Genomic DNA, 27,750 nt, shown 5'->3' on the forward strand with positions numbered 1-27,750 from the left:
GAAGAAGAAGATGACCATGAAGTGAGATCTATTTTTAAAAGATGCAGGCATGTGATCAATTCTGTTGGTCACATTCCCAGAAGCATTTTTCTCATTTCTTCCTGTTAAGGGAACTTTGCTTTTAGTTCAGGTATTAAAAGATGTTCAGTAAAATTGCCTCCCAAATACACTCAACCTTCAGGATTGAAACAAAGGGGAAGTGGTCATTTTCAACAAGTTCATCTTGCCAGAGAAGGTAGTATGACACATAAGACACTGTTCATAAGCCTCTGGTCTGTATTTTCAGGACTAACAAAAGAGGAGCACTGAACTGGGTGTAGCGGCACATACCTGTAATCCCAGCTATCTCGGAAGCTAAGGCAAGAGAATCACAAGTCCGAGGCCAGCCTAGGCAAGGTAGTGAGACACTGTTTCAAATTGAAAAATGAAAAGGGCTGGGGACACAGCTCAGTGTGAGGCCCTGGGTTCAATCTCCAGTCCAGGGGAGGGGGTTCTTGCCACCATCCCTCTGTCTGCCTTATTTAGAACCCCATTATGGGGGAAAGCACAGCTTAGTGCTGTGTTACCAGTCTTGTGAGCCTAAGGAAAAGGCAAAGAGAATCACCAGAGATGCCAACATCATCCCCTGACATAAGAAAGTCATTAAACCTAACATGGAACCGCCTACTTGAAGAAACAGGGATCAATGAATTATAAATATCTCATGATTCAAAGTCATTGCTGCCAGTGGTCATGTGTACTCTATGTACCTACTACTGTACCTCACAAAAAAGAAGTCCACTAGATGAAGGACCACCTGATGGATTTACACCGTTGTTCCTTAAAAGCTAAAAAGGTTTGGCATAGCGAAAAAGGGCTCAGTACTATAATTAGGAGACCCAAGTCCCAGTCTCAGAGCACATGACCTTGGACCAGATCACTTCCTCCCTGACATTCATTTTCCTGATGTTGGAAAGAGAGGGCAGCTAGAAGTTTTCCATCATCTCACTTCTAGTGTCCAAATGTTGTATTTAACTCCTTGTATCTATTTCCATATCTCCCTTCAAGGACAAGACTTTCCTTTCCAAGACCCAAGGAGAGGTGAGCCAGGGAGGCAATGGAAAGGCTGAGAGTTCTTTGGGCTATTTTCTGCATATCCCCAGCAGAGATTAATGTGTGCCCCTGAATCAGCAGAAGCTCCAGCCACGAAACCGGGAAACGCTCACTCTGCACATCTGAGCAGCCTGGGCCAGCCCACATGGGGAGGAGGGTGTCACACAGGCCTGTGTAATGGACCCCTGGGATCTGTCAAGGCTATCACATTTCCAAGACCTCCTCCCCTGCTAGTATCTGAAGCTTTCAAGCTTCCTTCCTTCTCTGGAAACTAAATCGATCTTCTGCAAAGTGAAAATCACCTCACGTGGGTTTGTGCCTCTTACCATTTATAAATATGGAGGGATTTTATGTGTAAAGGGCCTACAAAGGGCCAGTTTAGCTGTGTGGTCATGAACTCCATGGAGGATGTGAGCATTTTCTGTAGACGTGGTTGCTGGTAGAAGGGCACACGGGGAAATCCTTTCTTTACCTTTTACTGCTGTGGTCTCCTCGTAGGGACACACTTCTCACACCTAACTCAGAGGATGGCAGTGTTGGTCCTCAGCTCTCTGGATGGCCTCCCTAGAGATCTGGATGCTGTAGAGGTCACTCTGGACCCCTGCTGCTCCCCCAGTCTTGATGATCCAGCCAGCTGTGACATCCTGTCTTCTCCAGAGAAGGGCTGTCACTGATTCCAGCACTCTGCTGGAGGCCCAGTGTTGTATTTTACATATGCCCTGGGCACCTAGAAAAGCTCCCATGGATCATACAGAAAGGGAAAGCAATAGGATGAAGTCAGACATAGCTGGCTTCAAATCCTAGCTGCGTCACTGACTAGCTTTTGATAAGTTACTCTAACTTTTTAAAACCTACCTTTTCTCACCTGCAAAATGGTAAAAATAATGCTTACCTTGCAGTTGTTTAAAAGATTAGAAATCTCATATGCAAAGTACCTAGTACAGAAGAGATGCAAGGTGAGAGTGTATCAAATCACAACTCTTGGCAGTGCTGGTATAATTATAATTTGCTCTTAAAGTAGAAGAAAAGTAACAGAGGTTGTACTGGAAAATCACCGACTCTTCAGCATCAGTTCCTTTCACTTTCTAGGAGGAAACCTGTACATGATAAAATAAACCTTCCAACCTCGTTAGTACAAAGTAACCCATGGCAGATATGAATAGCAAGGAGTGGAGCTCAGGGCAAGAAAACCTCATCAGGGACTGGAGTCCAGCATCTATCACTTCCCAGTCTCCAAGCAACACTTCCCTCATCATGGAAACAGGGGATTCACATTCTACCCATCTCTGGGGGTCATTTAAAGATCCAATAAGAGCGTCCGGGAAAATGACTGATGATCAGCAAAGCACTATCCATGACTTTCAGGTTTCATTTTATCACGTTGGTCAAAACATTTGAACGTACAAGCCATCACTGCAAACACAAGAAGACAGCCAGCTGCGGGTAGTTCCTACACCTTTCATGGCAAAAGAGGCAAAACCGCTGCATCTCTGTAGCTCCTTCTGACACAGTCTCTATAAACTGCCCACTTCTCCACCCGCCCTGCACAGTAGATTCACTGTCCTGCCATATCTCACATATATAGTTTCTGAATTTGTTCCTGAGCCAGTTCCATCTTGGGAGGAGGGAGGATGTTGTAGGCTTGATTGTTTCTGCAGTACTGGGGATCAAATCCAGGGGCACTCTACTACTGAGTGATCTCCCGAGCCCTCTTTTTTTAAATATTGAAATATGTCTAAATTGTTCAGGTAGTACTCAAACTTGTGATTCTCTTGCCTCAGGCTTCCTCAGTCCTGGGATTACAGTGTGCTCCACCACACCGCAGCAGACCTGTATTTTGGACCACACAGTGAGACTATCTCTCTCTCTCACACACACACACACACACACACACACACACACACACGCACACACACGAAGCGGGGAGAGAGGGAGAGAGGGAAAGAGAGAAAAACTAAAGCATCAAGTTTTATGGTTGAATCACAGAAGCTGGATGGGCATTAAGTGAGCACCTACTGGGCTCACGTCCTGTGCAAGACAGTTACCATCAAGTATGTCAATTCTTCCAACAACCCTGGAAGCTAAGACCCATCCTCTGCTGCTCTTGCTTCTCTCTCCCCCGACCAGTAAAACTAAAATCTATAAAATCTATATGCATAAGCTTCAAATACGTTTTTTTCACTTGTGACCAAACTCTGAGGAATAACACAGAAACTAGACATTTTAGTAAGAAGTTGAAGGTGCTGGCACACTTTTCAGTCTAGTACTGAACTCTGTGCTTTGATGTAGGAATAAATCGAAAGGCATAAAATGCAAAATAGCTGTAGAGAAAGGGGAAAAGTAAAAGTATGACACTCCCAACTAAATCCATGCTTAGTCTTTTTTTTTCGCTGCGGGGGGGTTGAGACAGGGTCTCACTATGTAGTTGAGACTGATCTGGAATTCACTATGTAGCCCAGGCTGGTCTCAAACTCACAGTGATCCTCCTGCCTCAGCCTCCCAAGTGCTGGGATTACAGGCGTGTACTACCACATCCAACATTCATGCTTAATCTTTTATTTTACGTTATAAAAGTGTTTTGTTTGTGAGGCAGGCACAGTGCCACCGAGCTACATACCCAGAAGTGTTTTGTTTGTAAGAGAAGCTTCTATTGCATTTCTTTTAATTCCAATGGTTCATTGTGACTTAACTGTTAGTTTTCAGACCACCATGTTTGTTTTTTGTTTGTTGATTAGCTGGTTGGTTGTAGGTTGTTTTTATTCATTTATGTTAATAGAAATTGAATTTATTCATCAGGTTTTTCATAGTCAAACCTCTTATCATGAATTTGCTGATTTTAGAACAAACAACCAGCTGGATAAAAATGCAAATTTCCCAATGTTAAGAGGGATTTTCTCCCTCACATGACTTACACAAGAAAATAATGTTGCTTATAGAATAACTGTTTTAAGCCCTATATAAAAATCTTAGTTTCTCAAAACACACAGCTTTTCCAAATAACCTCCCATCAGGTCTCTTACCTCCATCTAGTCCCTGTCCCTGACAACCCAATCTTCATCAGTGTGGGAACTCTGTAAACTGCCCAGTCTATCTACTCAAATTAAACTTTCCAGAATGGAAGAAATAACCATAGGTCCCCAAACCCAGAGCCCCAAATGAGATGGACCTGAGCCGAACCCTTTTAAATCACCAGCTACCAATAAACTGGTGGGCCAGAGTAAGGTCTGGGGCATCCTGGAATTACTGCCAGTTCAGAGCCAATGTCCAGTAGTTTCTGAAAGTTCCTGTTCTTACTTTATCCTCAATACATAGTCTCCCTGATAAAAAAAGCTGTAGGTCCCTTTGGAGACCATAGGGAGAAAGAATAATAGGATAAATTTTAGGTCATGTACTGAGGTCCTTTCTCAATGGGAAACAGAATCCCTTCATTCAAAGAGTTCTGGGACTATAAACTGGCTCAAATCTTGAAAATGACTGAGTAGAGCCAACAGAAAAACTAGAAATTGGAAGGAAGACGGATAAATTGAAGACAACAGAGGAACTAACAAAGCAGTTTGCAATTTTAGCCCTGGCCCCCAGGCAGAAAGATTTATCTCCCCAGAAGAAGGACGGACACTAAAATGACCCTTAAGTATTACCGTGAGTAGGCTGAAGAGGAGTGCAAACACCAAAACATAACCATACAAAGGGACACATGATAGGGAGATAGTTTCAACAAAAGACATCTCCAAAATAGTGATAGAGTGTTTCTACCCTAAATGATCTTCAACCTGAGGCACAAAAGCAATACAAATATGAGAAAGCAAGCCACTAAGGTATTTCCCAAAACTCAACTCCCCTAAATCTGATCCCACAGACAATGAAGTAAAGGAAGTTACAGGCAAAGAATACAAAACAAAATGATCAAAATGTTTGAAGAGCTTGAAGAAGAAACAAATAAGCATCACATAAGAGGCACATAAACAAAAGTTGTTAAGCAAACTTAAAGGATTTTATTAAATTGCTAAAGGGTTTACTAGTTTGATAAACTTAAAGAAAAAATAAACAGTAAGATAACTGAGTTAAAAAAGACAATTAAAGATATAAGTGACCATTTGGGAAAGTAGAAATTATGAGAAGAAAGCAAGCAGAAATACAAGATATGAAAAATTCAACAGAAAGCATGAGCAGCAGATTTGACCAACATAAGGACAGAGTAACAGAAACTGAAAACAAGGTGTATATATCAGATGATAAACTCATAGATACTCTAAAAATTGTACGACAATGTCCAAGCTGGATCCAACATCTGCTAAACTACTGAAGGAAAACCAACATCAGAACTACAGAAACAAAGGAAAATTAGAAGATGACTCAAAAGCTTTAAAAAGTTTATTCAATGAAGTCACAGCCAAAAACTTTCCAAATCTTGGAAAAGAATTCAATATCCAGCATAGAAGACATATAGAACTCCAAGTCGCTACAGCCATAAAAGAACCTCTCTACAATGTATCATAATCAAAATTTCAGAAATTTAATGAAAGAAAAAAATATTAAAAGCTTTTAGATTAAAAACAGCCTGTTACTTATAAAAGCAAGCCTCTCAAAATTACACAGATTTTTCAGCACAAACCTTAAAGGCTGGGAAAGTTTTGGATGAAGATGTTCAAGCCCTAAAAAAAAACAATTACCCACCTTATCCACCTAAACTTCTATATCACACAAAATTTACCTTCAAAATTGATGGACAAGTAAAGACTTTCCATGACAAAGAAATACTAAGAACTACATGGCCTCTAAAATCAGATTACAGAAAATACTCAAGGGAAAGTACTCAGGGACAAAGAGGCCACAAGTACCAAAGAGCCCAAAGGAAAGCATACATCTAACTGGAAAACTAGTTAAACAAAATGAAAAAGTCAAAGAAATCAGCACTGGAAAAATAATACACTTACATGATTAAATAAACACCTTACAAAATCTCTCAATGCCAATTATATTAATTTCCCAGTCAAAATACATACTGGCAGATTGGATCAAGAAAACAAAGTGCAAATATATATTGCTATAGGAGACAAAAGGAAGCTCATACACTAAAGGTGAAAGGATGGAAGATGATACTCTATGCTATGCAACCAGAGTCTGAAAGCAAGCAAGAGTAGCTGTCTTATTTTCAGACACAACAGTGGTTGAACCAAAACTGATCAGAAGAGACAAAGATGGCCACTACATACTGGTAAAGGGAAGAATTCAACAAGAAGAGTAACAATTGTAAATATTTTTGCACCAAATGGTGGCACACTCCACTTCATAAAACAAAAACTACTGGAATTAAAAGAACAAACAGACACCAATAAAATCATAGCAAGGGATTTCAGCAACCCAGTCACATACAGTGGTACCTCATTTTATGAGCACTTTTGTCTGCAAATAATTTGGTTCACATACAAAAGCTTGTGGCAAAACTTCACTTTTGTTGGCAAACTCTGCATTGGATGACCAACATGACAGCGACCATCTTTCCTGCATGAACACAAACATGGCCATCTTCTTCTCCAGATTCATGGAACGAATTAAATTCATGAACTGAGGTACCACTGTAAATAAGTTAACCAGGCCAAAAATTTTTTTTAAAAAATCAGAGTTAAACCACACCATTGAACAAATGGGCTTAAGAGATCTCTGCAAAGTATTTCACCCAACAACATAACACACATTTTTCTCAGTAGTACAAGGAACTTTTTCCAAAATAGACCATATCATAGGACATAAAGCCTGTCTATAAAAATCAGAGTTAAACCACACCATTGAACAAATGGGCTTAAGGGATCTCTGCAAAGTATTTCACCCAACAACATAACACACATTTTCTCAGTAGTACAAGGAACTTTTTCCAAAATAGACCATATCATAGGACATAAAGCCTGTCTAAAAAAATAAAAAAGAATTTAAATAATCCCCTGAATACCATCGGATCCTAACGGAATGAAGCTAGAAATCAACAGCAATAAAAACTATACAAACACATGGTTATCAAACAATACATTACTGAATAATCAGTAGATCACAGAAGAAATCAAGGAGGAAATTTTAAAAATTACTAGCATCAAATGACAGTGGAACCACAATATGCCAAAACCTATGGAACACAACAAAAACAGGTATGACAAGGAAGTTTATAGCTGTGAATGCACACATTAAAATAATTCAGCGATCCCAAATAAATAACCCTACTGATGCACCTTAAGCACCCAGAAAAAGAAGAGCAATACAAACCAAAATTAAAAGAAGGAAAGAAATTATAAATATCAGAACAAAAACTAATGAAATTGAGACTAAAAAACTGACACAAAGAAGGATCAATGAATCAAAAAGTTGGTTCTTTGAAAGTGTAAACAAGATTGAAAAAATCTTTATCCAAACTTACCAAAAAAGAGAGAAAAAAAAATCTATATCAATGCAATTTGAAATGAGAAAGAAAATCACAACTGACAATGCCAAAATGCATTGGTTTATAAGAAATGTATCCAAAATGTATATTCTAATAAACTGGAGAACCTAGAAGAAATGGAGAAATCCCTAGACACATATGTATTAGGGCCAGGGATTTAGCTCAGTGGCACTACACCTACCTCACAAGTGCAAGGTCCTGAGTTCGATCCCTGGTACCGAGAGAAGGAAAAAAAAAAAAAAAAGACACATGTACTACCAAACTTGAATCAGGAAGATATAAAAACTCTGAATAGACCAATAACAGCCAACAAAATAGAGATAAAAATAAAAACTATCAAAAAAGAAAAACCCAGGACCCAGTGGATTCATCACAGAATTCTACCGATATTTCCAGGAAGATCTAACACCAAAACTCCTCAAATTCTTCAAGGAAACTGAAAGGGAACAAATACTGTCAAATTCACCCTAAAAGCTAGCATTACCCTGATACCCAAACCAGACAAGGACAAAGCAAAAAAGAAAACTACTGGCCAATATCCTTATAAACATAGATATAATAATCCTCAACAAGATACTGACAAAGAGAATGCAACAAATCTTTAAAACTATCATGCATCATAACCAAGTTGGTTTCATCCCAGGGATGCAAGAACGGTTCAGTATATACAAATCAATAAATGTAATATATCATAGAAACAGAAGCAATGACAAAAATTACATGATCACTTCGATAGACACAAAGACTTTGACAAAATCCTCTCATGATAAAACCTCTGATGAAAATAGATATAGAGCAGCCCTAGTTTAAACTGAAAAAAACCGTTTATGACAAACTCAATGCCGGCATCATACCAAATCAAGCAAAACTGAAATCTATTTCTCAAAAATCTGGAACAATACAAGGGTGTCTGCTCCAACCACTGCTGTTCAACATAGTACTCAAAACTCAGAAGTTCAAAACTCAAAAGTTCAAGTAGTCAAAACTGAGTAGTCAGAGCAATCAGGCAAGAGAAAGAAATAAAAGGGACACATTTAAGAAATAGGGTAAATCATCACTACTTGCAGATGACACAAATCTTTACAGAGAAAGCCCAAAGTAACTCCACCAAAAGACTCCTAGAACTAATAAACAAATTCAGCAAAGTAGCAGGATACAAAAAGCAATAGCTCTCCTGTATAACCCACAATGAACCCACCAAGACAAAACTAAGTTAACAATCCCATTCTCAGTAACTTCAAAATATTAAATACTTAGAAATCCTAATGAAGAAAGTAAAAGACCTCTATAATGAAAACTATTGCACTCTGAAAAAGAAAATTACTGCCCAATCTGAAAAAGGAGAAAAAGGACATCAGAAAATGGGAACACAACCCCTGTCCCTTGATAGGCAAGACCAATATTGTCAAACTGGCCATATTACCAAAATTATTTATAGTTTTAATGTAATCCAAACAAAAATGTCAACTCCTTCTTCACCAAACTAAAAAAAAAGCAACCCTAAAATTTATATGGAACCAAATGACACCCAAAATAGCAACAGTAACCCTGGGCAACAAAAGCAAAGCAGGAGGCATCATAATCCTGGATTTCAAGTTATAATACAAAGTCACAGTAAAAAAAAAAAAAAAAAAAAAAAAAAAAAAAAAAAAAAAAAAAACAAAACAAAAAAAAACAGTATGGTACTGTTACAAAAACAGACATGTAGATCAAGGGAACATAACAGAAAGGACAGAAACAATCCCAGGCAGATCCAGTTGTTGAGTCTTTGACCAAAGAGCCAAAAACATACACTGGAGGAAAGACAGCCCCTTCAGCAAATGGTGCTGGGAAAACTGGCTATCCTTACGTGGAAGGTTGAATCTAGGCTGCTATCTCTCACCATGTATTAAAATAAAATCAAAATGAATTAAAGATCTAGATATTAAAACAGGAACAACCCATTGGAAGATAAAACATGTAAATCTCTTAAAAACATAGGCATAGAGACTTTCTGAACACAACCCCAATTGCACAAGAAATAACACCAATAATCAACACAAAGGTTTATGTCAAATCAAAAGATTTCTTCACAGCAAAGGTAATGACCAACAGAATGAAGAAACTATGGAATGGGGAAAAAATTTTCCCAGACACTTTTCAGACAGAGTATTAATATCTAGAATATAAAGAACTGAAAAAGGTAAGAGTCCCCCCCGCAAGTAAAAGACTCAATCAAAAAGTTGGCAACTGGAATAGATACTTGCCAAAAGAAGAAATACAAATTGCCAACAAACTCATGAAAAAATGTTCAGCATCTTTAGCCATCAGAGAAATGTAAATCAAAACCGCAACAAGTTTCCATCTTACTCCAGAAAAATGGCTATGAATAAGAACTTAAAAAACAACAAATGCTGGCAAGGCTGTTGGGGAAATACTTCTACATTGTTGATGAGAATGTAAACTAACACAATCACTATGAAAGTCAGTATAGGGATTCCTTAAAAAAACTAAAAATAAAAATTCCATTTGACCTAGCTATTCCTCTTCCAAATATCATCCCAAAAGAGTTAAACACATCATATTACAGTGACATACGCATACCCGTGTTTAGAGTAGCACAAGTCATAGTAGCTAATCTTGGAAGCAGCCCATATGCCCACCAACAGATGAATGGATCAAGAAAATGTGAGGTTGATAGATAGATATCAGCTGTGACAGATTTGAGACATTTCTAGGAAAATGGATGCACCTTGAGACTATAATGCTAAGGGAGATAAATCAAATACATAAGGGAAAATAGTATATGGTTTCTCTCATAATAGAAATCCAAAGTATAAAAATGATTTAAAGAGCAAAATAAAAGCTAGATTGTTGGAAACAGAGAGGTAGACTCTTTGCAGATGGAAGAGGTGGAGGGAGAGGAAGGCAAGAGGAAATGAAAAGGTTTAAGATATGATCTCTATCTGTACCAACTACCCATGGTGAATTTATTCATTATGTACTGCAAAAATCCTAAGCAAAAGAAAAAAAAAATCACACTAGTCTAAAACAAGGAAGAGAAAGGTAATTCATCCCGAAGCAGGGGTAATGCTAAAATATTTTACCACTTATTGTGAAATTTCCTTGTAACTTTTAGGCTCTTGGGTATTTTAATTTCAGTGTTTTCTAACATATATGTGCAGTCAGCCATATACAACAGCAGGTCCTGCACCCATGTATTCAATCATCACAGCCTGAAAATAGAAATAAAAGTTGCATTTGTGCTGAATGTTTTTAATTCTTGTCATTACTCTCTAAACAGTACAGTAAAACAACTATTTGTAAAACACATTGTACTAAGTACTATAAGTGATCTAGAGATGATTTTAGGTCTAGAGGAAGATGTATGTAGATCGAATCAAACGCAGTTCAATTTTGTATAAAGGATATGATCATCCCAGATTGTGGATCGATTAACAGGCCTTGAAAACACTGCTACAGATGCTGAGGCCTGACTGCATACATAACAAATTCAGTGTTCAAAGTTTTCCAATATATCATTTCAGTGAGGATAAAGTTCTGCATCATCAGCTCACAGACATGACTCTGTTCCCCCGAGCCAGGTGGTGGCTCACGCCTGTGATCATGTTCTCTGGGAGGCTGACAAGAAGACTGCAAGCTGCAGCCCAGCCTGGGCAGCAGAGGGACTTACTGAGATCTTGTCTCAAAGTAAAATTTAAAAAAGGGCTGGGGATGTAGCTCGGTGTGGAGGCTTTGGCTTCAATCTCTAAAACAGGAAAAAAAAAGTCCTGTTTCTCTACTGTTTCTCTAAAATCACTCCCAGGACCAACATCACTGTGAACACCTAACACAGGCCCCACCTTATCCTTCTTTCCTCAAAAACATTTAATAGCTACACTCAACAGCTCTCCGTTGCCTGTGGAATTAAATCCAACCTCCTACCTGTGGCTTCATTCTATTCTAAGTATCCTGTAATCTAAAACATAAATACGAACAACTTAAATAAATCAAACTCAAAAGGGAACATATGAGGCTTGCTATTGGTGGATTTCCCCATTAGGAGTAGGTATTTACTGAACACTTACTTTGTGCCAAGACTTGGGACATACAGTGGCCCTATTTTCAGGAACTGACATACTAAATCCAGGGCTAAGGAAAAATGGCTCATAAATCAAATAGTCTATCCTGCTGCTCAGCTAGAATTTGCATTCAAAACAATTAAAAGTTAATCTTTCATGACAAGTGATACATCCATCTCTGAGATGCTGTTAAAACTCAACTCACAATTTATGCTAATAAATTCGTGCCATCTAACATTGCTCTCTAAACTCCCTAGAGCTAGTAAAGGCCCCAAGCCCCAAGGATCCCTTGTTAGGCTCCAAATCATGGCCTGACATGCAAGATTCCCTGAGTGTTTGAGCTACAGATGGTTAAGAAAAACTAACAGCCAATAAAGTACACACCAAGAGGCAAGGCCCTCCCAAGAAAATATGGAACTCTTGCCTGAGCAGGGGCTCTTTCGTGATCAGGTGGGGAATATCACAGCTACAGGGTATAAGGAGTGCTTCTATATTACAGAAACATTTCTGGAGCCAATTTGTCAAGGGCAGGCAGAGGAAGAGGCTGTTGATTTGTCTTAAGTGTCATCCATACTAAGTGTCATCCTAGCTGAAGGAAGCAAAGCTCTGAGTCGCTAATAAATCAATGTCATCTGAAAGAACCAAGTGATTCATCATGCCAGGCAGCCCCGAACTTCCTACCTTTAAAGTTAATTCTTTGAGTTATTTTTTTACAAACATTCAGAAAATGCATAAAATATACCCTGAGAGGAGGCTGAAAGAAATGTGAATTCATTCATCAACCACTGAAAAGCAAGGAGTTTCAGAAAAAAAAATTTCAGATCAGCCCGAGACCATTCCCAAGCAGTCAGCAGAAGACCCAGTGCCAAAACAAGGCACCTATTTGTCTACTTCTAAAACTGCCCGTCAGCAGACTCTACCCTTTACACTGTCTTTGTTTCTTTCCTATCTGAACAAAAGCGAGAGGATTGAATGTTGCACAGCACAACTGAATTGTGCAGTTTTGTATGTTATATTTCCTATCCCTATTTCTGCCATTAGAATAAAACTCTGAGGGGCTGGGGATTGAGCTCAGTGATGCAACCGCCTGCCTCACAAGAGCAAGGACCCACATTCAATCCCCAGTACCAAAAAAAAGAATAAAACTCTAAATGCTGGGGCTTGGTTGGCCTTTGACTTGCTATCAACCACAGCCCCACGAGGGCCATGGTAATGTTCAATAAAAATTATTTTAAAGAAAGCAGAAGAGTCTAATTTAATAAAGGAACACATTCTCCCTGTCTTGGAGGGAACCAGACACTCAGCAGGGCTGAGCCTTCCATGCTGAAAAATGGCTCACAGACCTTCTTTTCCCCTGGTGAGACAGTTATAGATGAGGGACCCACTAAAACACAACACTCAAGACAAACACACTTTCATCTTTCCAAAAGCTCAGAAAAGTAGCCCAGCACAGCCAGGTATCTTTGTTACCTGGCTAGGGCCACGTCTTTCATTTTCTGCACTAATTCATAGCTTTCCAGAAAGAAAACAAAGTATCCTATGAACTGAGGCCTGAATAGGGGGTGAAGACACCTCTTAGTGAGTCTTTTGCCTGAGTCACTGACCAGGTGAAATCAAGCCTAGGGATTGAAACAGAGAGTTTCTGTTTAAAATAAGAAGAAAGGAAGGAGAAAAAGAACCAGGTTAGCACTGCAGAAGAGGCCTTTCGCCAGATAAGGTCAAGTGCTTTGACCTTGAAAACTAAAATATATAATTTTGGCCTAAAGGGATGTCCAATGTGATCAGACAAAATCTGGTCTGAAGCTGGGTGGCTCATCATCACCAAGCAATCAGGTTAGTCATAATAACTACTTCCAAACACAATAATAAATAAGATACCTTGAGCATCTACAATGCATATGACCTCTTTCACCAACTATACAGGACAGAAAGGGAGTGTCTTGTCGCAGAAGGAACACAGACTTGGAAATCAGACTTGGGATCATGTAGCACTTCTTGTGACCTTAGATAAGGCTCTGCACACCTATTTCCTCGCTTGTCTAAGTCCAAGGTGACTCTGAAGGCTACCTGTGATATAAGGTGGAAATTCTGGCCTCAGAACCCTTCAAGTCAACCACCTCCCTGGATGCATTTAGCCACACATTTTCTTGACCACAAAGGAGTTCCACACGTGCACAGGAAGTTTGTCTCTGCACCGGAAGTCTGTCTGCTCTTCTTGGGCCGAGTCATAGCATCTTCTTAGTAAACACTGAGAGCGAAATTGTTCAAACATGGGTTCTCTAGGTCAGGACCACTTTCCCTCAACTCCCAGCATTTGCCTTAAAAGCTGGCACGAGCTGCAACCACACTGCAGTTCTATTAATGAGGTTGCCACGCACTGTGGTGCCAGAGACCAGCAGGGCATGAAATCATTACTGACACTGCCAGTTTGGACTAACAAAGACCCAAGTTTCAGTTGGGAATATTATAAAATATATCAATATCTTAGAAATGCTTAGATCTTCAGTCAGGGATGACCTAGTCTAGTTTTAAAGATTTGTTTGCCCTTTCCAAAAAAAATTCTACTATTCAACTTTAAAGATGATTAGTGTTTAAAAAGCTGTAGTTAAGGCTGTGTATGAGGGGCCAAGCCTATAATCCCGGTCCTCTGGGAAGCTTAAGCAGAAAGATCACAAATTTGAGCCCAGCCCAAGGTAACTTAGCAACTTAGGGAGACTCATTCTCAAAACAAAAAATATTAAAAGGACTAGGGTTGTTACTCAGCGGATTTAGTCCCCATTACCAAAAAAAAATAAAATAAAAGCAGTCATTTTTAAAAGCCCTCTGATTGAGATCCTTGCCTCTCAAGTTGTCAAGTCATCTCTTCCGTATGTAACCAATCTCTTTTGGGCATGTCTAACACAGATCTAATCATTTTAAATGGTTCTTTAGTTAACATGAATGCATAGAAAACAATTTTTAAAGCCCCCCCCAGGTAAAATTCATATCCAAATCTTATTTATAGTGGCTCAAAATCAGGGGCTGAGAAACTACAGCTTCCAGGTCACCTGCCTGTTTTTGTAAATAAAGTTTTGTTGGAGCACAGTCTTGCACACTTCTTTACACACTGTCTAGTGATGCACTGAGCTAGAGACAGACGTGATTAGCTGTGACAGAGGACTTAAGTAACTGGGCTGCAAAATCTAAAATATTTACTATGCAAACCTTTACAGAAATGTTGGCCAACTCCTGTTCTAAACAAATCCTGAGACTCGGAATCCTACAAGGTATTTCACACTGCTTATTGCCACAGCAATTAAATAATTGTCTGTATTTGTGAATGCCTGCTGGTCCAGCTATAAATTCTTTGAGAAACAAGAGTTTTTTTCTCCCCAGGGGCTGACCACTGTGTAGACAAGAAGTAAGTATTTGATGAATGAATGAATTAAGTTCCTAGATAGATCTTGGGCTCCTAAGGGTCAGAAGTATTCTCGGTCACAGGGAGAACCTGATTTATAGAAATTTATCATCAACTTCATGTTTGCTAAACTCTAAATTGTATTGACTCTAAACTTAGAGTAGTAGTGGTTTTCAGGACATCTGGTGATCAAGATAAATCCCTGTCTGTATTATGCCAAATCTCTTCTACAGCACACAATTTGTGCCCAGTATCTTTCTTAACTTCACATGATTCTCTCTGCTTTTAGCCCTCACGCCAGAGGCTTGGCTCTGACAGTGCTAGTCTCATAATTGACTTGCAAAGCTGGTCCTCTATCCTGCAGAATCCATCTGTGCTTCGCAGTATGGTTCCCAATACCCTGCGAGGGCTCCCTGGTGGCTCCAGCCCATCACTCATCCCCAAGTCACATGGCACTCAGCCACCAACACTCAGATGGGAGGGAAGCCAGGAACAGAAGCCACTGGGTTCTGGAAAGACACAGACTAAAGGACTGAATAGAAGACACCCCTAGCTTTCCACTCCCAAAATGTGCTTGTCTTTAGAAATGAAGATGGTTTAATGTGAAGACAGAAATCTCATTCTCAAGCATGCAGTAAGGTTTGGAAAATGAATTAAGAGCTCAAGAGTCCAACGTTAGAACTAACGGAAAACCAAGCTCTTGCTTACTAGCCATGTAAACTTGCGCCAATTAATTGATTTCTGAGGGATAAAAATATCTTAATGGCTAAATGAGTATAAAAGATAACTCTGCAGAAACACTGTGGTATATTTAAGGTATGTAACAGTGAAAGACCATAAATAAATAAAAGATATATATGTATATATAAATACATACATATATATATATATATATATGTTTCTTTTTAATTTCTCCTTCCCTTTCATATTTTTAAGGCCATAAGGAGAATGAACTTCAAATTTCCACTTACCAAGCATTCCTTTCTTGGAACTGGACAGACACATGTCTTTCTCTGCACTGGGCAGGGCAAAACTCACCACGAACACCTCCACCCCATCAGCCATCAGGGCCAAACCTAAGACAAAGAAGAGAATCCACTGGAAGCGCCCGTGGCCACATTCGTCAATGATGGTCTCATACTGGTGGGCCAACTGCTCCTCATCTTCCATCCTCTCAGCCATCAGGTCTGCCCGACCTCGAAGGCCGTCTGCCCTGGAGGGCGCCATCTTGGTCTGTTTGGCTCTGACATCATCTGGATGTGGGATGCCCTGGTACTCGCCCTCATAGATCTCATCCTCCTCATCGTGGCCTTCTGTAACATCACTCTGCGCATCTTCCTCTGGGTTGGACTCGTTGCCCCGGTAATAGCCATCACTGGGGGCATAGCCCTCATAGTTGTCCTGATACTTGTAGTCATCCATTCCTTGGTTCCGGGATTGCCTAGTCGCCTCTCGAGCTATATCCCTTGCTCCGTGATAGAGGTTTGGGCTATTCCGATAACCGGCATCCATTATATGGTCTCAAGAGAGAATATGTTCACATGACTTTCTAAGTGAGTCACACCCGTTATCACCCTCTTTTTTTTTTTTTTTCTTAAATCAACCAGATGTGTACAAAGACAACTTGGGTATCCTTTCCTTTTTTATTCAGTATCTATAGAAGTCTTTGGAAATTTTCAAACTCTGGTCTGTCTGGTCTCCTTCAATAACCCGGAGATGTTGTTAGGAAGCACTGATTCAAGATGAGTCCAGCTGCTCTCCTTGACAAGTCACAAGCAGACTTGGCAGCTTGCTTGCTGCCCTGATTTGTTCTGCTGCTGAAGGTTATGCCCTGAAAGTAGAGAGAACAGAGAAGAACGTCACAGAAGGCTGGAATTCTGACAAAATCCTTCAGAAGTACACAAACACACGTAGCACTTCCCTTGCTGCATCCACGAGGTGGAGAAAATCTTGATTAGACAGACATTCAAATTCACAGCAGGTGAATGGGGGCTGAAAGGGTGAGACTGAAGTGAGAGGGAGAAGGAACCATGATCAGAGAGGGCCTCGGAGCTGTGATTAACCCAGCAGAGGGGTCAGACCATGTGCATCAATGAAGCATAAGTGGTCAAGGGATATTTGAAAGAAGAAAATTTAATGTCGCAAATTTCCGCTTAAAACCTTAATCAAGCCTTACTGTGGAAGTTTATTACATCCAATTTCTGCTATGAAAATGCCAGTCTTTCTAACCTTCTTAGGAAGTGGCTATGTACTTTGATATCTAGAAATGTACAGCAAAGAAATATTCAGGATGCTTCTTCCCAAACCCCAGCTTATTTCTGAGACTCGGCATCGTACTTGGCTTCATTTGGCAAATATACGGGATTGAAAACCCAGAACCAAGTTGCTTGGGTCTGAAATATTTTTTATCTTGCTGCATAATGGCCAGATGGCCATGCACATGTCTTTCCAAGCCTCAATTTTCTCATCTGTAAGAAATGATGACAACAGTACTTAACTCACAAGGTGATACACAAAAACATTATAGTTGGTTTTTCTCTCAATTTCGGAAAACAGGAACCAGAATGGTCAAGGGCCAAGGCCCTGTCTACCTCCCAATTCTAATCACCGATTCCCCCTGTTGAGCCCTATGCCCAACAAACTGATGCGCTGTCCTAATTATCCTCCTAGAATCTCAAGGCTGTCAAGGATTGGAGCCATCCTTTAATGATGCCTGCAAAGGGCCGGAAAGTCTGCTAAATGTGTCATATACCTCCATAAGTTTCAGAACAAGAAAAAAGGGAAAGGTGGGGAGGAAGAGAGGAAGGAAAAGGAAGGGAAGAAGGGAGGAGCAGGAAAGACAAGAGAGAAAGAGAAGGAAGAAAAAGAAGTATAAGAAAGGAAAGGAAAAGAATGTGTCTCTACACGTTCTGTGGCTTGGAATGGATTAGTACTGCAGTCAAGGTTATGGAGCTAGAATTCATTGCAAGGTCCTCTGGTCCACTGGCCCTAAAACCATTGTGCCTCCCAAATGCTGTCCTAAGAGATGATCCTCTCTCCCCTGGGAGCTTTAACCATATGGATTCCCAAAGCTCACAGAAAGGCTAGCTGGAGCTCAGAAATCTGAATTTGCACGCCACTCCCCAGGTGGCCCTGAGGCTCCACCTCACTGAGCAGGCCCCCACGGTAGACACCAGGCTTCTCCCTCCCCTCTACTCCAGTCCAACTGCACCCAGGTGCCCGGCCTCTGACAGGAATGGACAGTACCCCAGTCCCTGGCTCCATCCACCTGCCAACACACACATATGCGAGCAACCCTTGCAGGCCTCTCCGGTGCACCTGAAAGCCACTGTGCTTTCCCCCACGCTCAGCAGATGTCACCGCACAACAGACCTGACAAGCTTGTCCTTGCCAAGGCTGCTGGACCCTCTGCTCTGCACCTGTCACCAGGCTCTCCTCACCCTCCACCTCAAACAGATGCCGGCTCTGGGAATCGTCTCAGCACCACAGTACAATGCTTTTCCTTCTGAGAGGATGCCAGACAGTAGCCATTCTCAAACACAGGGTGGATCAGAACCACGGAGGGCATGGGACTCATTAAAAATGCAAATCCCAGGACTCCTTCCACAAAGACACTGAACACAGCGTGGGGCCTAAAAAATGCATTTACCATAAAGAGCACAGGGAGTCCAGGGGACCGCACTCCGAGAACCAGGGCTGTAGGAGCCAGCCAGAAATATCTGCTAAGAATAATTCTCACTCTACCCTTTCCAATTCTTTACCATCCCCAGTAAATAAATTATACTAGATCATGCTGGCCCAAACTAAGTCAGATTAATATTCTAAATCTGTTTTTATTACATTTATTTAGGGACCACAGAATATAAATCACATGTAAACAGCATGAGAGTTTTCGAAGAGCTATAAAAAAATGGAAAAAGAATGCTAACTGCCTGAGATCTGCTGAGTTATTTCCATTCTGGGGGCCCTGAAAAAATGTCAAGAGCCAGAAACGATACATTTGCAATTCCAAAAGCACATGTAGGAAATACCGCATTGGACAAAGTTCTTGGGATTTGCTCTGTGGACAGAAGCCGATCTTTGTCAAAACTAATCCCACTCAGCTGATACAGCTAAATGAACTGCCGTGAATGTCAAGGGCAGTGGAGAAAAGGGGCATCACTGCCAGGCACTTCTTTTTTTTTTTTTTTTTTTTTTTTTGAGAAATACCAAGTTATTTCTTCAGTGGAGGATGAACCATTTGCAATGCTGTGGGTCCAGGTGTGACCCTCCACAAGGGTGTGTGGAAGCCTTAAGCCCCAGGACCTCAGAATGTGGAACTTATTAGGAAATGGTATCTTTACCGGGGTGATCCCATTAAGACAAGGTCGTTACGGTGGACACTAATCCAATTTGTATCCTCGGACAAAGGGGGAGTGGAGGGGGGCCGGGGATTTGACTCAGTGGTTCCGGCGCCTGCCTCACAGGCACAAGGACCCAAGTTCGGTCCCGGTACCAAAAAAAAAAAAAAAAAACAAACAGAATTTTTAGGTTTGGGAATTTAGCTCAGTGGTTCAGTCGCCTGCCTTGCAAGTGCAAGGTCCTGAGTTCGATCTCCGGTACCAAAAAAAAAGAGGGGGGGAAATGGGAGCATACAGGGGAAGACAACGGAGACACCCGAGGAGAAGGTCAACCGGAAGCCCAGGAAGGGCAGGAAAGGGCTGGGAGAGATGGACAACAGAAAGGGCACCACGGGCTGCAGAGCATGGCAGTGGAAGGACAGGCCAGTGGTGAGCAAGAGGGCCACATCCTATCGGGTGACAAGGAGGTGTCCAGGGCGCCCAAAATAATCATTATTCCACGTAGCCGAATTCTGAACTGGAAATCTTCTCAGTACCTTATAATTTCTGCGTAATTAAGACACAAAAGTATTTTTTCAGATTGACCCTTTTGGCATGGTGCTGGGATATGTAAAAATGACTCTAGTGTCAGAGGGCCCTGGCTTCAACTACTGACCCTGCCACTTCTATGACCATGTGCAAGCTATTAACCACTCTGTGCCTCAATCTTCACATCTACAAGATGGTTATACCATAATAATCGGTCCCATGACACAGAGTCATTATGAGGGTTCAGTGAGATAATCAGCACAGTATCCAGCAGGCACCCACACGATCAATGTGAATTTATTTGATCTTATTCTTATCATTGTCATCATAATTATTATCTCAGTATCGGCAATTAAAATGTAACCAGGATCTCAGCTTGAGCTCAGCTTCCCTCCCCATGAGATTTGGGGCCCATCTGGGCAGAGCTGGGGAACAAAGTGCAGAGAAGAACAAACTGACATTTAGTTTCTCATGAAAACTGCTGCCTCTCAAAAATGTCCTAGTGCTAATCTCTTAAGTGTTTTCTTTCAACTTCTACAATCTATTAACTTCTGCAACTATGCTGCTTGATTCAGAATCATTATGCAATAAACTCGTTCATAACCACTGAGAATACAGTTAATATACTATAATCAAATGATATAATGCTGCCCAAAATCTGTCTTGCCCAACACTAGACCTTTGTAATCTAAGAGACATAAAGGATTCCCAGAGCAAATAAATTAGGGAAAGATTGCATACCTTATTTATTATTCTCTTGGCAATTCACAGAGCACATGATTGTATTAACAGCTGTAAGAAGTCTGGAACAACTCCTATTTAACACCACAATTAGATATTACCACACACCCAACAGAACAACCATACTAAACAGAGTAGCAAGGGTTGGGTGGGATGTGATGAACAAGAACCATCAGAAAGTGCTGGTGGGGATATAAAATGGATCAGCCACTTTGGAAAGCAGTTTGGCAGGTTCTTAAAATGTTAAGCACACACTTAACACATAATCCAGTAATTCCATTCCAAAAATCTACCCAAGATAAACAAAAACATATACCCAAACAAAAACTTGTATATGAACATTAACAGCAATATTATCTGTGATAGCCCCAAACTAGGACCAGTACAGATGTCCATCAACCATGAATGCATAAACCAAATGTGGTATATCTATGTAATGGTGGAATACTAATTGGCAATGAAAAAGAGCATAGTACTGATACATACTACAACTCTGATGAATACTAAGCTAAATACAAAAGACATATGATTCTACTTATATGAGTATCGAGCATAAGCAACCCATAATGGGAGAAAATAGATTAGTGGTTGCCTGGGGCCATTGATAAAGGGGAAGTACTGACTATAAATAAACTTGAGGGGATTTGGGGGGATTAACAATGATGAGAAGACTATACAAACAGGTACATTCACTAAAAATTATGTAACTGTATAATCAAAATGAGTGCATTTTGTGATACATAAATCATACATCAATAAAGCTGCAGCCTTACCACCACCACCACCAAAATAACCTATTTGTTAAAAGCAGTGTTTCCCACAATCGTGGGCCTCTTTTTCCTTGGCAGCTTATTAAGGTGCATGAATATAGGTGACTGTAGGTGGTTAAGTGCTGGTTTGTACCTGGAGTCTATGTTTTAGTCATCTCAGGAGTTTATCCTGTCCAGAGAGCCACTTCAGAAGCATCCTAAGGTCTACTTATATGAGAGACCAAGAGCTACCTGTCAGAAGAGAGAATGAGAGAACACAGCCTGGTCATGGCCCAGTGAGTCACAGCTGGAAAGAGGAAAGTTGTGAAGCTTTTCCCCAGATTCAGTCAAATCTTGAAGGTACATCAAGAGCCCAGAATGAACGACTTTGGTGCACATGGTAATGGAAGGGGAGACCCTAACAACATTACTAGCATCTGCAGAACTCCTCCCTGCAGACATGAGCACTGGTGATGTCCTCGTGGGCAAGAGTCAGTAGCAGCTGTTTCTACAGCTGGAATTTGCCTTGATAAGAGATTCAGCCCAGGGAGTCAGGGCAGAAGGGAAAGAGTGGCAGATATCCCATGCTTATAGGGACTAGATGTTCTCATGTGCTCCTGAAACTATTGGCAAGAAGCTGGGGCCTGCCGTAAAGCTTGAGGAAATGTTATTTGAGAACCTCATTGTAATCTGTTTTATGTGAACAAGAAAAATACAGACTTCAATGGGTACTTCAATGGGTACTAATGAGATTTTCATATGTGAGATCTCAGGAGACACAGGTGAGGTTCAAGACAAAATATGGCACCTTAGCCCCTGAAAGAAACAACAGAAGACTTTCTTAAGTCTCTCTGACTTTCCTCTTGACAGTCTCCCCTGAATTAAGTTTTTCTTTCATTCTTCCTTTCTGAAGACTCCTACGTCATGCAAAATGTGGATGCCTTTCTCCAGTTAACCTGTTTTTGCTGTAAGGGTCCCAGCCATGAACCTCGCAATGAGTGAGAAATCTCTAGCTCCCCTACAACACCTCTTGCTTGAGTCCCATCCTGAGAAGTCATTCAATAGTGAGTATTCACACAGGAAAAGGGGATAAGAGAAAGACCCCTGAACCAGTGAACAGCGGCCCTGAACTCTGGTCTGATCCAGCCTGATCTAAGTCACTGCGGACTCTGCGGAAGTCACTCACCTTCTGACGCTCCAGCCCCTCCTCTCAAAAGATCACTAACCTGGTTGATTTCCAAGCCCCTGTCCAACCATTTTCTTTTGTATCTGTGAAAAATACTCATAACATCTAAGAAATAGGTAATACCATGATTATTTTAATACTGAGGATAGTGTCTCTTTGGAATCAAGAACATTTACTGACTGAATAACCTTTTTTAAAAAATTCCCTCTCCCCTCATTTCTCTCTCTCCCCCATCTCTCTCCTCTCTCTCTCTCTCTTTCTCTCTCTCTCCCCCATCTCTCTCTCTCTCTCTCTCTCCCTCTCTCTCTCTCTCCCTGCCAGAAGTTTGTGAGAGAATTGAGAAATTGAGGGTAGCTAAAGCACTGCATTTTACTTATTGTTGAATCTCCAGCATCAATCTCAGAATCTTAAACCCAGAAGGCCCTTGCACATGCTGCTCAATGAGGGATGTTAAGAGTTATTTGGTGCCTAACTGAAAATAAGTCAAAAAGGGTCCATGAGCCTGCGTGCCCTGCCTTACTATAAAGAGACCATCTAGTTCAATACTGTGCTTTACTTTCATTTTAAAAATAAAAATAATACCAAAAGGTCAAATGAATTGGCATCTTGAAGAATGCCATTCACCAGGAAACATTTACTCTCTGCCTTTCTTTTAACACCCAAATTCCCAGCTGAGACTGCCAGGGAGCAGTGTTCTGAGAAAGGCTTGAATTATGTGCTATCAACTTCTGACCAGAAAATATGGTTTAACCACCTGTGATGCTTCCTGAAATACACCACTTTGATGCTTCTGGGGTAAATTACGTCAATCGTAGGCTGAAAATACCAGGATTTGTCTGGCTGGTAATAGGAGACAGCATTCGTTGAGGTTTCCAACAATCACTGATGTTCTTGCCCCACTTACAACAAAGTTGGTTCATTAGTATTTTATTAAAAGCACTTCTTTGTTCTTAGCTAAATGGTTCATCTATTTCTATTGTGTTAGAAACAGAAGGCTTGTTTCTAAGGTGTGAGAAACAATTGGTTATTAAACAAGAACCAGACATTTAGTTTATTTTAAGGGAGCCTAGAGGAAAAAAATAATAAATTAATAGCAAATCCTTGAAAGTAATGTCAGCCTCGGTTTGAATTTTGAAAATGATACTTAGTTTTAAAATTAAAAAGCAGGACAACAATTTATGTATAACTACATTAACCATAAAACTGTTTTTAACATCAAACCTTTAAAACAATCTGTATGTTCAACAACAGGGACTAGATAATTAAATCTTGACGTATTTATATGGCTAAATATTATGGTGCTATAATAGTTTTTTAAGAACGTTTGGGGGTAAAAAGAAAATGGTCACACTGTAACCCTAGGTGAAAATGCTAGGTGAATACTCTGCATTGTATTATATAAACATTATATAATATGTTTTGCTGTTTTGACAGTGTTTTGCACTATCTAGTCCTCAAATGCCTTCAGCCAAGTGACCTGCTGCTGCTTAAACACAGACTCCCATATCCCATTCCAACCCTGCTAAAACAAGAGGGCAGAAATTTGCTTTTCTAGCAAGCTCCTCAGGTAATTCTTGTGCTCATTTAAAGTGAAGCACCTCTAACCTAAATTCTCTTACTGCAGGAAGCAATGAGCAGTTTCCTTGGGATTCAAAGGGCCAGAGACATATCCAAGTCTTTGGATAGTTAGGTCCTGCTAGGAGCGGGGAAGAAGGGAGGGAAGGAGGTTTCACTTTATAGAGATGCCCAATCACAGAGAGAGACCACAGAAGGAGGGTCCCTGAGAGCAGACAGAACCTGCCCCCTCTTGCCCACAACACCGGATGCGGGAGAGGCACAGGATGCCTGTGGAGCCCATTTGCCCCAGACACCTGGGATCAGCAACTAGGGTCCCAGTCTGCAGCACACCCTGTAACAGAATCAGGAGCCACAGAGCAGAATGTCTTTGCTCAAACAGAACTGCCCGCAGAAGTGAGAAGGATTACTGCTGAAAGCAGCCCTGAGTAGCAGTCAGGAAGGCCAGTGTGACTACAGCAATGAACCAAGAGCCAGGCAACTTACTGTTTGGATGATCCCTTCCATAAATAGTCTAATACAAAACGGAAGGGAGCCTAAGAACCACCAGAGATCTACATGTTGCCAACTTTGATTTTATTTCATAAAGAAAAAACAATTTAAGACTATTTCTTGCCTTGAAGGGAAGGCTGTAAAGTGAACTGTTGCCATTGAACACATACACAAGGACCAACTCTGCTACTCACAAGCTCTGTGAAACAGAGCCCATGATAACCTGTGAAGCTTCAGTTTCTTCTTGTGTCAAATGAGGAGAATACAGATTTCTATTCACTGAGACATTATGAGAGTTAAATGAGTTAATATTTTCAAAATGCTTGGTTCTGTTCCTGTCACCAAGAAAGAGCTCAACAAAAATATCCATTATTCTGTAAATATTCACAGAGAGATGTGCCTTTTTATATCTTCACTAACTTCAGAGCCAAAGGGACAATAACAGCCTAAACTTCACCCTGTAAGCCACAAATCTGCAGCCTTCCCAGGTGAGACCCTTTGGGTCTTTAGCACTAACACTCTATAAGGGCTCTGTCCTGGATCCTGCCTTCATGTCCCTCCACCACCCCTGCCAGCATTTTTACCTAGTAACTCCGTCCTACAGTCACCTACTGATAGTTTGTTCCCAAATGACTGATTCCCAAGGTGAATGTTTCCCAGTGTGAAGATGCTGCTTTTCGTGATGATACCTGATATGATTTCAAAAGGTATTCAAATACATCATTAAATAACACCAAATAACAAAAAGGGAAGTCATTTCATGTCCAATGTTCTTTCAATCCCATGGGACTTAAGGAAAAAGTCTCTTTGAGAGGCTAGCATGGCTCTCCAATTTCCTTTCTAACAACCTATCTGTCTTTTTTAATGAAGTGGATACATTTAAAGGTTCAGAGCCTTTAAAAGGAACAGTGTCTGGCTTATAGACAGTCGCATAACATTGTACTGTCTCCACTATATGTGTATCTATTTTTTGTTATTATTGCTGCTGCTATTGTTGTTATTGCTATTTTTAAGGTTGGTTGGTTGGTTTTTTGAGACAGGGTCTTGCTATGCAGTTCAGTCTCGTCTTCAACTCACTATGAGACCAGGTTAGCCTCAAATTCCTAGTGATTCTCCTGTGTGAGTGCTAGGATTACAGGCATGTACCAGCACACTTGCTATTCACTGTGTTTGCTGTTATACTTATGGGAGTGACATACTTTCTTTCCTAAATAAAGACATGCAGTTAATAAAAAAATAACTTTGTATTTTTCAAAGTAAGTTAATTAAGAAGAATGCAGGTGATAAATTATCTTCGTCAGAGATAAGGAAAAATCCTGAGGAGTACACATGGATTATAGAAGTCTGCAAACACCACGCAGGCAAACACCACCAAACACCACCCTTTGATCTTTCAATGAAAACAATGAAATGCTGCCCCCAAGGTGGACAGAAAATACCATTTTCTGAGCTGAGTTTAACATCTAGTTTCAACTTCACAGCTCTATAAGATAGATGCCTTTACTTCTCTGTTTTATAGATAAGACAACTAGACTCAGAAAAGTTCATTCTCTTACCAAGGTCATGTAGCTAATAAATTCAAAAGTCAAGATTCAAACTCGCCTCCTATACCAAGATGCTTCCCCGGCCTCCTTATCAAATCTCCAGCTGCTAAATAGGTACCTCTTAAATGCTAACAAGAGCTAGAGAAAACAGTAAATGTGCATGAGTGGCTATGCCTGCCACAGAGCTTGGGGCCCACAGCCTTGAGATGTTGGCCTTCCCTCTCTACGGAAGCACTCCTCCACAACCCTGCGGTGCCTCATAATCAAGTACACCCAGAAGTGTGTTTACAGTGAACAACTGGACAAAGCCATGTATGGTCACTTAGGACCTCTACACCCTAAGTAAGCTCTAAGAGTGACAGATCCATACAGCGGATCTTAACAAATTATCTGCTAGAGGGGTGGCGAGTCCAGCGGGGCTAAGAGGACTTGGGGAGGAGAGCTACATGCACTGGCGGCAGGGAAGTTAGGGCCAGGTTGGAAAGATCTTTCAGTGAAAACAGAAAGTGTCTGCCAAGTGACACTTTAGTGCTTGTAGATGAAATCAGCACAGATAGATAGTGGGCTCAGCCAGAGGAAGAAAGGGGGCAAGTTTGGGAGAGCAAGATATTAGCCCTGCTTTTGTTTTTACTAAGAAGCAAAACTTCTTCGGAAAGAAAAGTGAAAGCTATTGAAATGGAAGCCTCTGCTGCTACACAAATCCACCTAGAGGGTCCTTGGATACAAAGCAGGGCTTATCTAAGAGAGGGAAACTAAGCCAATAATAGAATTGAGTGTAACCTTGAAGAGTGCTGTGACCATCATCAAATGATCAGGGAGGAGAGAGTCCAAGGAGCAATTCCCTTCTTGTGTGCCTGGTAGATTATGCCTGCTGGCCCCACTCACTTCTAAACTCTGAGTGATGCCCAAGAAGTAAGATCTGGGGACAATCCATCTAGTCGAGTCCACCAACACTGCTTTAGTGCATCTCTCTCCCCAGTGCCATTGGCCCATCCGCACAGCCTGACTGGATATCTTCATGGCTTCTCCAGACCTTCCAACCACTATTCTTGATCTTGCCATGAAGGATCCTGGCAGGACAGCTCACATGTTAGCTCTCAGCTTCACTGTTTCCCTTTCTGGGAGCTCCTCCCTAGGAGAATGGCTTTCCTTGGTTTCCACCATGGCAGGCATCCACCTAGGCTGAAGGGCTCATGTAGGTCCTGTGCCAGTGGTGGGGATGCCCAGGAGAATGTAACAAGCTCCCTCTGTCACATCCCTTGTACTGTAATGAATAGACATTTTGCTGACCCGAAGAATGATAGCCTTTCCATAATAAAAGGCTCCCTTCTGTGCACATAAGATATTCTCTATCATCTGGGTCACTAGAATATTAGATGCATGCTCCAAAAACGAAAATCCAGAAATAGCACAAAGATTTATTGTTCCAATAGGGCGCACTGGCTGAAAGTTTGGATCTCTTCTTAAAAGCCCCAAGAAACTCTGTGGATACAAATCCATGGGAGAAAGAGGCCTGGGTGACCAGTGTTGGTACAAGGGGTCCTCAGGATCAGCCGTCCACATACCAGAAGTTCAGGTCTGAGTGCAGTGGCAGGTCCCAAGGGCCACATCTTTG

General features: G+C 41.0%; 1 protein-coding gene across 4 annotated transcripts in view; it reads right to left on the reverse strand.

Moving 5' to 3' along the window:
- Positions 1 to 27,750, reverse strand: part of Sv2b (synaptic vesicle glycoprotein 2B) — a 175,948-nt gene that overhangs the window by 54,117 nt on the left and 94,081 nt on the right. For all 4 annotated transcript variants that reach the window (XM_010621012.3, XM_010621011.3, XM_010621013.3 and 1 more), the window contains one exon: positions 15,952 to 16,811. In XM_010621012.3, coding sequence (XP_010619314.1) covers positions 15,952 to 16,492 — 541 coding nt within the window. In that variant the 5' untranslated portion in view covers positions 16,493 to 16,811. The remainder of the gene's footprint in view (positions 1 to 15,951; positions 16,812 to 27,750) is intronic.

The sequence above is a fragment of the Fukomys damarensis genome, unplaced genomic scaffold (assembly GCF_012274545.1).
Source record: "Fukomys damarensis isolate Sample0158 unplaced genomic scaffold, DMR_v1.0_HiC HiC_scaffold_7, whole genome shotgun sequence".
Taxonomy (NCBI): Eukaryota; Metazoa; Chordata; class Mammalia; order Rodentia; family Bathyergidae; genus Fukomys; species Fukomys damarensis.